Source organism: Opisthorchis viverrini, assembly GCF_000715545.1.
Source record: "Opisthorchis viverrini unplaced genomic scaffold opera_v5_537, whole genome shotgun sequence".
In the NCBI taxonomy this organism is placed as follows: Eukaryota; Metazoa; Platyhelminthes; class Trematoda; order Opisthorchiida; family Opisthorchiidae; genus Opisthorchis; species Opisthorchis viverrini.
The window spans coordinates 20,134-33,138 of NW_008752201.1; the positions used below are offsets into that span (position 1 = coordinate 20,134).

Below are 13,005 nucleotides of genomic sequence, written 5' to 3' on the forward strand. Positions count from 1 at the left end.
CTTGACATTTTGCTCACTTAAACAAAATGCTACGTGCAACATGTCACGGGAAGATGCAAATTGATTAGACTAACTTCACATAAAAATGGCAACTTCGAAAACCCTATAGTTTCGGCGAACTCAATTTCGGCGTGTCAATAGCCTGCGGCGTTGCTGGGCGGCATTTCGCTTTTGACAAAATGGCCAAGTGAATAGGTTACGAGCTTGTTCGAGATTTAAGACGAAAGGAGAGCCAATCAAATAAGTTAAGCTAAGTTTGTGTTAGGTGTCGGCCAATGGGTTTTGTGCGTTAGGGTGGGTCACCAAGTGTTAAGCAGATGGGGGAACCTAAATGGATTTGAGTCCAGGTTAGGGTCTAGTTCTTCCAGTTTGGTTCACGTGATGACCCCTCCTGAAAGTCATTTGCACTTCTCGTCCGCCTTTGTGGAAAGCTAGTGCTACGATGATTGTGTAAGGAAGAGGGATTCTGTGAACTTTTGTGAGGTTGGGATTTCCGCCCCCCATTTCGCCAATGATTCTACGTGCACTGACCATCACACAGTCACGTGTCAACTCGGCTTATCTAAGACTGCCTTCCACGCGCTCGCCAGGTCCATATCCTCGACTCTATTCACGGTATGATTCCTGGTAATTTCCGCAACCTCGGCCATCAGCTGCTGTGGTGTGAATCGCAGTCCCCACCTTGTAACTTCCACATTCTCCCGTATTGCCGTCGCTGAATCTTTGACCAGTGTTTGGTATTCTGCCCATTCCTCGGTGATTTATCTATCTTGCTTTTATGCTCACTAATTCTGGTGTGCAATTCACCGGCAGCTTGTCTTATATAAACCTTAGTGCAACCGTTGCAATCAATTTTATACACAGTCCTTCCGACCGAGGGGAGGTTTTCCAATTACACCAAAACTGATCGTGGCGTTTTTCCACTCGAATGCTGGCTAAGTTCAGCAGTCTTCGAATACCCTACGATGCTCCTACTTTATATGAAATGACTGCTTAGCCAATCCAATCCTTATTGAGTCTAAATACCGGAGCCAATATCTTCCTTGATTACCGCCTAATCAAACTCGCTGGGTGCCCTATTTCTTGGAGTCTGTTGGCAATCTCTATTTGGACTGCTGTTCGGTCGATCTCCTCTGTGCACAGCGTTCTGACTCGGCTAACCATTGATGAGACAATACTGGCGTACACGGACTTTGCGTGTGCTGATGAGTAATTTAGGACGGTTCCTGTATCTGTTAGTTTCTGATAGTTAGTGGTTTTTAATTTTCTACCACTCTTATGTGTTATACAATCCAGGAAGGGTAATGTGGCCGGGGTGGACTCCACGCTAAATTCTTGTCAGAATTCGAACTATTAAGATAGTCGTGGAAGTTGTTCACGTTGTCACGTTTGATTACAACAGAGGTTTCATCAACATAACTCTGAGAAACTTTCGGTGGACAATGATATCCGGCCAAAGCCGTTTGTTTGAAGTCGTCCCTATAAATATTGGCTAAAACTGGGGATAGTGGAGATCACATTGCAAGGCCTTGTTTCTGTGAATAAGCAGGTGCGTCGAAAACAAACTGATTGACATTCAAACACACTCTAATGCCCTCAACTATTTCATCCATCGACAGTTGTTTTCGTTCCTTAAGTGTTGTGTCAGCAGGGATAGAAAAGAGCGGCCCTAAAATTACGTACTCCGATCGCACAACGGTTCACCGTGACCACTGGCGCACTATTCAATACGGTCGATATACGTTTAAAACAGGAGTACCTTACTCCCTGCGCCCTCGGGCCATACCAGTCAAGCGGGTAAGACCCTTAAGTCACTGGCTCCGTAAAGGGCGCCGGATGAAAACTGTAACAACCGCTTCCTTGTCGCTCAGACTTTTTTGCCAGAGGCCAAGAGAAGTGTCCCCTACGCTATCCCACTACATTGTGGGTGAGACTTGAATCAAAGCTTCAACCTGGGGTACTTCCACCAAACGTCCTTCCTCGGCCCAAGCGGTCAAGAAGTGTCGCTAGTCCTTGTAGCTCCTCGTCCACGTCACACCACGACAGGTCTTTTCTCCACGTCCTTCTGATTTACGTAGTCATCACCTCCCTGACCGTTGCTCCATATTTAAGCTTCTGCCCTGTAAAATAAATCAACAAAATCTTATCAAATTCAAAGGATCTTGTGGGAATTAAGTTTAGTACGTATATCGGTATAACCCGACAAACATCGCGGCTTTCAACGTGCGCAATCTGTCAAATTGGGCAACAGGTTGCTACCGCTCAGGCGTCGTTCTTTCTCTTGATCAGTGTATTTTATGTCTTCGAAACATGCATACCTGACTCTATTTGGGCCACTCATCTCAAACCGCTCGGCATTCACCCAGATTCGTGACGCTTTACTCTTCGGGTGTTTGACGATCCTGATACCATGGCTCGTGGTATCTACATTGTGGGAGTTTTGCCTAACCTCAGGGTCGAATACGCTCTGCTGTACTGGATTCCAGTCAATAATCGCGCTTGCGCGGTCAGATTGACTAGTTTACTCAATATCAGTTCATCTTGGCATGGCCAACGATATATGTCAGTCAGCATAAGCTCCGACAGACTGCAGCTCTAAGGCTGAAAAAGACCGGTTCAACAGAGATTGGTCACGGTTGCTTCAGTCTGCAAGAAGTACGGGTGTCTCTGGTGGGTGATATAAATGTTCGGGTTGGCCAGCCAACAAATGCGCTCACACCGTATGACCTAGAGTCCACCAACTACAAACCAGCCATGAATTCAGCGGAGCTATTTAACAGTTAGCTATCGACGGAGAGTTTCGACACAAGATTGCCGCTAATTTTGGAGTCATCATAATCGACTGTAAGAACCGCGTGCTTGTCATAGCTGCCATAAATTCGTTCACCGCTGATTTGGGGAGTTTGGGTAGGTAGCTGCGCGTTGGAGGTGGCCGCGGATATTATTGATGCGTAGATACAGAGTTGTCAGTGAACCTTTGAGAGGAGGGATTGGGAGGGGAGCTACGAATTTAAGGCGATAGCTTGGAGTTGTGCATGCACATGTATCTATTCGCTTCCGCTCGGAACACGGCAGTTCATAGTCTAAACAGCACTGATGATCTGCTGCTGTACAACCACAGTTTATCTGAAAGCCTTATTGTGTAGAAAAGGGTAGAATAGGATAGGGAAGGGACTTGATGCTAGCTTATTACAATCATTCTGATATGTGTACACCTCCAGATACTTATTCAGGCAATGTGGATAGCAACTCACACGAGCGCCATTGCTAGCGATTAGCAGCCATATCTTGAGGCGTCGCCCACCAGACGCAATGGGGATCGAGTGATCTCCATCATAGAGGGTGAGTAGCACCAACGACACCAAAAATTTTCGTAATCTCTTTCAAATCTTTCTGCCAGCTGAAGGGTTGGCCACCTCTCTGCTTCTGCCACTCTAAATTGTGAACTGGAAGCAGCACACTCTTAAGCAGACTTTGGTTTGGCAATACATTGAGACGTTTAGAAAGAGTCCGAGAACGAGTTAGAACAGAGTCCAGGTTTTCGAGGATAAGCAACGTTTTACTTGTCTAAGAACAAGTGTACATGAGCTGAATTATACATACAAAAGTTCATTACGAGTATATATGGTAAGTATAAGAATAAGCACACAAAAATCACGACATACATGACCTAACCAACGCATGTTCTGGTGCTGGACACATTCTTCAATGGGGGTTCCCGTTGCGCACCCGAAGGCTCGTTTTCTAATCGTCTCGTTACGGAGTCACCAACATCTACCTATACTAGCCATGGTCGTGAGAGAGCGGTTGTCGAACACCTGACGACTTCTCAGTTCCGCTGCTCAAACAGACCAAGTCTCAGAGCCATAAAACAAAACGGCCCGCACTGTAACCTGACACACCCGTCCGTTGAGATTCAGGGGTATACCTCTGTGACGCCGCAGGGGTCTCAAATCGACAAACAGCCTTACAGATTTGTGCATTAACCACATCTTTCAAACTACAATTAGAACTAATACAACTTCCAAGACACGTAAGCACCCCTTTCCTTGGTTGTAAGTGGCGTTTTCAGTGACTGCATGTCCAGGAGCATGGCCTCACACTTTGTGGGTGCAGTGTATAGCAAAGGACTGGTCACTTCATGCAAAAACACGTCATTTAGTGCAAAGGGATTCAGTTCACCACCATTGAGTTGTCTCGGTAGCTCAACGATATCGAAGTAAGTTTGCTGAAAAGCTCCCAGAAGTCGACGGCACAATGGTGATTTGGATGATGATCGGAGAACGGTGAAGCAAGCCACGATCACAACTTTTGAAACCGTCCTCCCAGGGTCACTTTCATATCCCAATGAATACTAGATCTCATCACGGCCCAACTTCTCTGACAGAAACTATGCCGAAAAAACGGCTGCGATGAAATTCAGAGATCTCCCAAACACCGATTATAGAGACTAGGGATTGACAAAGAGTGTTGGTGCGTCGCGAAGGCCGACAGATGGGGAGACCTTTTGTTATTGAATCCTGTTCCAGCGAATCCTATCGACCGGTTTGAGGAGGGTGAGGTTTTATAGCGGACGACCTCCGAAGAAGGTGTGACGCCAATTCATTAACGGAAATGTGGATAATCGCCTGAACCCTTCGAAGACTTACATTGTTTACTTATTTTCCCACTTACATTCAGGATTCATATGACTGCCAACAAAGTAGAGGGTGTCACCCTGGAACCCGATGACATCCTCGTAAGTTTCGAGGTCAATTCGTTATACACAATTGTGCCAAAAGGGGACCCCTTGGAATTTGCTAAACGACTTCTACTAGCAGACATCAGCCTTTCAGAAAAGACATAGCTTACGGTAGATAAAATAGTGGAGGTGATAAAAACATGGGTAAATTTCACCCACTTTGTTTTTGACTCATTGGTTAATACTCAAGAACAAAGTCTAACAATGGGATCTCCAGTATCCACGACTTTGGCAAGAAATATTTTGAGCAGAAAGCTTTAGCCGGATTACCATACCCACTCAAGATATTATGGTTTTATGTGCACGACACTCGTCGTGATGAAACGAGACAAGGTCAGTGATTTTACAACTAAAGTCTAACAATGGGATCTCCAGTATCCACGACTTTGGCAAGAAATATTTTGAGCAGAAAGCTTTAGCCGGATTACCATACCCACTCAAGATATTATGGTTTTATGTGCACGACACTCGTCGTGATGAAACGAGACAAGGTCAGTGAGTTTTACAACTATCTGAATAAATTGAGTCCACACATCGAATTTAGTAGAGAGAGGGAATCAACTCCGGGTACACTGGCATTTTTAGGCTGCATGACACATAAGGTCGGGGGAACCTAAAGACCACTGTATACGCGAAGCCAACTGACAATGGGGCGGTTTTGAACTACTCATCTACCCATGCGAAGTCGATATTCGCTAGTGTTGCCTCGTCCCTGTTTAAGCGTTGAACGGTTTTGTGCCCATTAGTTGATCGGACAGCTGTCCGAATTGAAGTAAAGATCAAACTTCATGGTAGTGGATAACCAGCTAATTTGATAAGGCGTCAATTACGAAGGGTATTCTTACCGGTAGCAAAACCCAACAGGGAATTGATTGGGACTACTGTTATTCCATATAAGCCGGGGACATTGGAGCTCATTCAAAGGTCTTTAAACATGGCTAATGTAAGAGTAGCTTTTGAATAGGAAAACACTGCGCTCTGCATTGGTTCATTTGAAAGGTTGCCTCCCGGCGAACAGAACCAGGACTGTGTCCAGAAAAATTAAGTGTACCGACTGCGCTACAGTCCATATGGGACAGACGGCCAGAGAACTTCACACCAGAATCGGAGAGCATAGGGGGAAAATAATCAGGCCGCTGAGGAACGCAGATGAATATAAAACATTAATGAAAGACTCGGCAATTGCGCAACACGCGCTGGACACGAGACACAAAATAGACTTAGAAAATGTTGAGGTTTTAAGGTGAGGACTACCGTCCACGCAGCAGAGACTAATGACTGAGGCAGCAGAAGTCACCAATCATCCCACTGTTGGTAGAATAAAAAGTGCGGAACTGGCAAGGATGTGGAGAACGATTTTGGATTAGTCGAGCTGACACGTGTTGGTGTGTGATTATCAGAAGAAGTAATCAGCATCTGAATCGCACTTAAAATCACCCACCTTCCCTCCACCCAACTAAATTGTCCAAGACAAGAGAAATCTACCAGTAGTACCCCCGGTGAACCATCGATCGAAGCATCTTGAAGTGGAAGGTTATGGAGTCCAGCTGGATCGGAACTAATTTAAAACACTCCCAACCCATCAACGCAAGATTTTGGCAACCACACTAACCGACAAGAGCCATTAATTGACACTCAACACTTGTCTAGTGTGCTAATGTGAAGAGGTCTCCGTCCGCCTTAAAACCTGGCCAACCAGATTACCTGCTCACTTGGCGTGATGAAGCTTTTGTGTCAAAATCAAAACGTTGCCCAAATGAAAAACTACCACTTGTTTGCCAAGCTCTTGAAACTTTGAAAAGCAGTTTTGTCGCGCTGAAGCAATGAAATTGTTTGCTTGCCTCCCGTTTTCCTCGACGGATCAGTATCGGCGTTCCACTCGGGTTTATTTGCCTCTTCCAGAGGGTGACTGCATGGAGGCCAACTAAACACCTGGTCCAGATGGTTTGCACCCTGCGATATGTCGTGGCTGTCCTGACGATCGCACTCCAATGAATCTGGGGCGTGGAAAGAATACCGACAAAATGAAGCACCTGGACAGTGATGTCTACTTCCAAAAAGGATGCAAGGACGTGTAAAAACCACCATGGCGTCACTATAGTGACCGTAGCTCCCAAGGTGCTCTCTGTTATTATTCTGCGGAAGTTGATACACCATCTGGAGTCAGCTTCGCGATAATCAAGCAGGGCCCAACAGTGATCGTCTTTCTCGATCTAAGATCTGCTTGTGACTCCGTTGGACCTCAGCAACCACTACAGTGTCTGGCGATGAACGATGTCTCTTCCAAGTTCCTGTCTCCTATAAAAGCTTTATGTACCTCATCCCGTGGACGCGTACGTGTCTACAATAAATCCCTTCTTGAGCTCACTACATCCAGCGGTGTCAGGCAAGGGTGTCCTCTGTCGCCTTTCGTTACTGATGCGCTACTTGAATCTGAACTGCCTCTAACACCCCGGGTATCGAAGTGCTCTTCGAAGACATTAGCACACAGACATTGAGTACGTTGATGATATTGCTCTCGTTGGATCAGACCCTTTCCGAATTAAAACCACTAAATAACCTAAATGGCGTTACTGTAACGTTCGATATGCGCTTCGCATCTGTAAAGTGCAACGTGCTGATGCAAGGCTCGTTAGGGTGGTGGGCGAGATAGCTCAAGTGGTAGAGCGCGAATTTACTGACCGGAACTCCGTGGTTCGAGCCCGACCTTTGCCTCTCGACTTCCTCTGGCTTTGGCAACCTGGCAGTATCCCAGCCCTCATGCTTCCTTCGCGTGGCATGGCAGCTAGGCACCAAAAGGGTGTTACAGCTGACTGATTATTTACTGAGGCTTGTTGGAATCAGACCCAATGCCTGCGCTTACTGGTGAATCAATCGTTGGTGCGGATAATTCCGTCTGTCTAGACAGCTGCATAAGTACCCACAGACTAGCGAAGGCCAAAATCACCTCCCAAATTGGGAAGGCAACAGCAGTGGTTGCCAACGTCCAGCACTTGTGGCGCCGACGTAACAAAAGCTTGACTATAAAGGATAGAGTGCACTATGGGGGATCAGAGACGTGGTCGCTGCGTGTGGAAGATCTTCGGAGACTGTGTTTGACCTTTTACTCGATAGATCAGCTTGTCATACTGTACGGCTTGTGTTAGCTTGGCTGGGTACTTCGTATACCAGAGGACTGTTTGCCTCACAGAGCTCTCTTCATCCTGAGTTCTATGAGATGAAGATAATCGAGAGGCGTTCAGTCCATGACTTGGCAGCGAAGCATGAAAGCCCTCAGCAGTCAACTTCTGTCTCCTCGGGCGGGGACTGCGGAACGAGACACTAATGGTTAGTGACACTGACAGATACGGTCTTTCTTCAAAGCTTTCGCCTCCACTGCGCAGCTGTCCGCTTGTCCTACCGGACCAGGAGAAGCATTTGATGTGAATCAGGTGACCATTGCCTTCGATCCGTGACTCTCTTATCCTTATTCTCCTTATTCTCTGTGAACGTATCTGTAGCAGCTGGAACCACTGCACTTCGGTGCACAGTTTATGGTCCGATACACTGAACTCGACTGAACTGGAATTTGCAAGGACAGTTCTGGTCTTTGAGATTCGTTCGTTGATCTCCTCTGCTACATATTTCAGTATTATCCCTTGAATTCCTAGAAACATGCTAAAACACTGTTCCCCGTAGCGTGGCTTTGCACTTTGTGGAAGCGAAGCACATGCCGAAGGACTGGGTGACCTTGATAAACTTCTCTAGTATTGCTTTACCTCATACTCTTCCTAAAAAATTAGATCCACCTTTCCCGCGTATTCCACGTAACTGTATTGTGCCGTGACATGGTGAAGAAATCACGCTACGGTTCTGCGTTACGAATGGCACGATTTGTCTGCCCCAAGATGACCGGAAGGTTTGTAGCAAACAGACTTATTTTGTAACGATAATAGCAAATCAGGACCGTTCTGTTTGAGGTTAGCCCGGCCCTCCTTGAACGTGCTTGGGAACATGGTGTTGAACAGCGCTTAACCGCCCCCAGGCTGTGTTGCTAGAATTCATCTTCAGTAGGCTCTGTGTAAAGTCGGAGTGGTCTGTGGATTTAGATGTTCACAATTTGCACACTTCTAATTCGGTTATCTCTGCTAAGGTACTCACTGATTCACTGAACTTCTTACTCTCAACTTTCGACCCAACAGAAGAAACTTTGTTCGTTACACCGCTGGGTTACCGAATCCTCCTCTGGTGGTTAGCATGTAGCTATGCCCACTTCATGTGTACATGTTAGAAGACGCATGCGATGAACGAACCTGAGTTCCCAGGCTTCCAATTTGGGATCGTTTGACGTTATTCTGGTAATTAATCTGTGTCGATTAACACTACCTAATATAGTAGGTTTCGGCACTACATGCATGCTGCGCCCAGCAGATGTCACAAATTACTGTTCAAATTGCTGTTCTACCCGTTTTTCTTCAAGTTCTGGATGCACTGTTGAGCGTCTCAATTAGTGGACTACGTAACATGTGGATTTTATGACAACGGTTGGTATTTACGCTTCCGCTGCGTTTGTTAGGTTTTTTATTGTTGTTTGTGCAACCAAGGTTGCTAGCCGTGCGTTTGTTCCAACAATCACGCATAGAGTGAGTGTTGTCAACCAATATGGTTGCCTTGTTCTTATTTGTTCGTTTCATATTTGGACTCCAATCACGCAAAGGCCACTTTTTAAAGCGGTAGTTAACTTCATGCTTGTTTCTAACGACCTGATATCCTATCAACGAATCGTTAGCTACAGCAACCCAGTATTTTCTATAGAGAAGAATGTCGGTAGCTGAGGTAGCGTAGATGGCCGTTGGCTTGTTCGCTGAGCTGGGCAATTTGGTTGCATGCATCGCGAGCATCGACTGCTTACTGAAATAAACACATTCTTCGCTCGAAACTTTGCGTTCTGATCGCATCGGGACCGCACAGGAACCAAACAGAAGATATCATTTCACACTGCAGAGTTGTAATAATGACGATAGGCCACAACTCCTATCGTATTAAACTATCCATGTACCTGTTATCATTCATACACACTTCCGAGCGAGAGAAACCCAATGGTCGTGTTTTTTTAACAAAGCCAAAATGAGATGGATACTATAGATTGAACGCTGTCAAAATACGATTGTCTTTTCACTTCACGTCGGTGTGAATGGCTGTTCGAGTGCGTTTTTATCTCACCGTTTGTACCTGTTGCCGGGAGACGGACTTGCTTTATTTACTGTGATCCATTTTGCTTATCACCCTCTCCTGGTACCGGTACATTACGAGTAAAAGAAAGAAACAATGGTTACACAAATTATGGAGGCGTGTAATAGTCTACTTGATATACTTCATATAGTCTACCTGATATTTTAATGACTCTTCTTTATGGCCTTATGTTTTCACAGCTGTGTCAGTCAGCCAGACCTCATGAATTCACTTTGCATGGAAAATAAAACGTTCGCCTCTATAAGCCTTTTGGTGCCTGGCTGCCATGCGACCCGAAGGAAGCATGAGGGCTGGGATACTGCCAGGTTCCTCAAGCCGAGACACGGGAAGTCGAGCTTCACGGGTTGGGTTCGGACAACAGACCTCCCGGTCAGTAAATTTGCACTCTAACCACTGAGTCATCCCTCTCCCACGGGTTCACGTAGAATGGTTAGAAATTTGATTTCGATCAAAAGTGACAATTTCATTTCTTAGATTATCTCACGAGGACCTCATAAGACCAGGGGTATCTGCTCTGCATGTTCGAAAGTTAGGTGCCTATTCTTTAATGTTCATGCAGTGAAGATGCATCCTTGACTTATTAGGGGCATGAAACATGAGTGGTGACATACTTGCCGGCCTTTCTATTGAGAATTAGGTGGAGTTTTGGGGTCTCAGTAGGTTCCGGGCGTTCTGGGGTTAGTTTCAGTAATCTGACCTTCGTGATTGCTTTGACAGAACACGCATAAATATACTTCGGTCTTTAATCTGAAATCAGATAATTCTTATTGCGCGGTTCAGTGAAGCTAGTGGGTACAGTTTCAGTCAGTCGATCCATAGCTCCCAGCGAAAATAAGGGGAATCGACACAAACTACTGGATATCGGAATGTTGATTGTTTGGAATTTCATCACCGAAGTGATCTCGGGTTTCCAAGCAAGAGTTGATATTTTTCCTTTCAGTATAATTTGGCAAAGCATAACAAAAATGGATCCGGTGTCTCGTGATTTACAAGGATCAGGAGTAACGCTGATGCCACATATCGGACCCATGTTCTGAAGACCACGGCTTTCCACCGTGCTGGTTTAGCTTTCGTAAGCCCATTTGATGACCATTAGGTTGATGTGTCTCTCACAAGAATCTCAGTAAGGCCCCAAATGTTTCTTGGCACGAATCGCCAAATCTAGTTTCGTCTGGATCTAGAATACAGTGTTCCGTGTCCAGAGTAAGTTAGTTCCTAGGGACAGGGACATTGGGTTGCTCCTTTTCCTGTCCCCCCAATATACGGAAATTCCGCGTATTGAAGCACAGTGTGAGGGCTTTCTTCCGTCTAAATGCACTCCGTTCTCTTTTTAGCACAATGAGCATTGGTGACAAATTCCTAAACGAGCTTTTGGATACACAGCTGATTTCTGAGGACCGATATAGGTAAGAATTGTATCTTTTCCACCTTCGCACTGATCTCTCTGAGGAGTTTTTGTGGTCTCCTCGTGGAGTTTGTGTTGTGGTGGCTGATCAACTTGCAATTTAGCCTATCCTTTCCCCGCATTTTTGAACTCATTGTTTGGCAATTGGCATCCTCTCTCAGGTCATCCCCCAGATATTCGTGGTTCATTCGTATATTCTCTCTAGGTCGAGTACTCATGTTTGTTTTCGATCCCTCTTACACCTCCTGAATAGTATTGTTCAGTTATATAACTGTTGGGTTTGACTAATTGCGCATCAAGCCCCGCGACCAATGAATTACGTGACCCAGGGCGTTTCCTTTTGTTCATGCACCTTGGACTTCTCTCACTATAAGTCAGATTCCCTGATGTACCGCACAAACATTTTTCGGTTGATGGTTGGGTGGCTGTTCATCTGTTCGGTGAACTTGATAAACGGATAAACATCCACGTGAGCGGTAATCAATAAACGTCACCGAGCTTCCAATACATAGGCATACACAATTATTACAGAATAGATAGGTTGTGGCAATGTTATTTATATGCTAGTTTCACACGCTCCTTGGCTCTGACGACTTGTCTCATTTTCATGTGTGGGGTTTCATCCTGGGAAGAAACTCAAAATTGGCGACTCTTGACCTGAGAGTACAGCGGGGATTCTTCTCTGGAAGAGAATGTAGGTGGTTCATGGGTCAATGCAACCCCGAATTTGTAGTCACCATATGCCTGAGGAAAGTTGCTGTTCCTTGGTTTATTCATTTAGCTTATGTTTGATTCGTTTAAAATCTATCTTTACTATTTTTCTATCATTTTTTATTGTTCACCAGTTATTTAGTCCTACCCGCCGCTAAAACCAGGTTTCTTGTTACTTCAAGATGCGTTTCCCCTGTTGTGGATCTACCAGTAAAATTTCACATAGGCGAAATTCTCACATATTGCAAAGGTAATTAATTGTGCCTCGGGTGTTCCCGCTCCTGGGCTTGCGCACTGTCTTGTGTGCGGGTCTGACACACCTTCAGGTCTGAACACGTGTGCCAACCCAAAACATCCACAGGTCAAAATGCTTAGAAAGACAACAATTTCGGGTTCATCGTCCTGTCACTACTGTCCGTGGATTATATCCACAGATCTAGCGGGCAATCACATGACGAAAATGCAGTTGACATGTTGAACTTCTCTAACGTAACATCTATTTGGGTCCAGCCCGCAATGAAATGAGGATGTATTCGGTTCGAATTGATCTTGCCGCAGTGTCAGTTTGTTCTTCTGATCGACGGCTTCTACGCACTTCTCCGTCCCTCATCATTTTTCTGTTGTACTACTTGGTGAACCTACCATACGTTGTGTCAAGGCGATTCCTGTTAATCTTGGTGCAAGTAAGCCCGCTTATTTGTTATATCGACGTTTCTCCCAGTGTTTGTACTGGTTGATTTGCTGTTTAAGGGGTTGCCTTGGGAACAAGTTATATTTCATCCACTCCTTGTTCCGAAGGTGGCACTTGTTGACCAGTCGATAAGCGGATTCTGCTTTGATGCTTTTGTAAACTTCGAGAATGCACTGCACCATTTGCCGAAAGCCAATGCAAACGTAATTTTGGTTGAACACCATT

General features: G+C 45.4%; 1 protein-coding gene across 1 annotated transcript in view; it reads left to right on the forward strand.

Annotated features, from left to right (window-relative positions):
• Positions 1-13,005, forward strand: part of T265_15487 (hypothetical protein) — a gene marked incomplete at both ends in the record, with an annotated part of 36,598 nt that overhangs the window by 4,403 nt on the left and 19,190 nt on the right. The window contains one exon of the mRNA XM_009178345.1: positions 11,193-11,379. Coding sequence (XP_009176609.1) covers positions 11,193-11,379 — 187 coding nt within the window. The remainder of the gene's footprint in view (positions 1-11,192; positions 11,380-13,005) is intronic.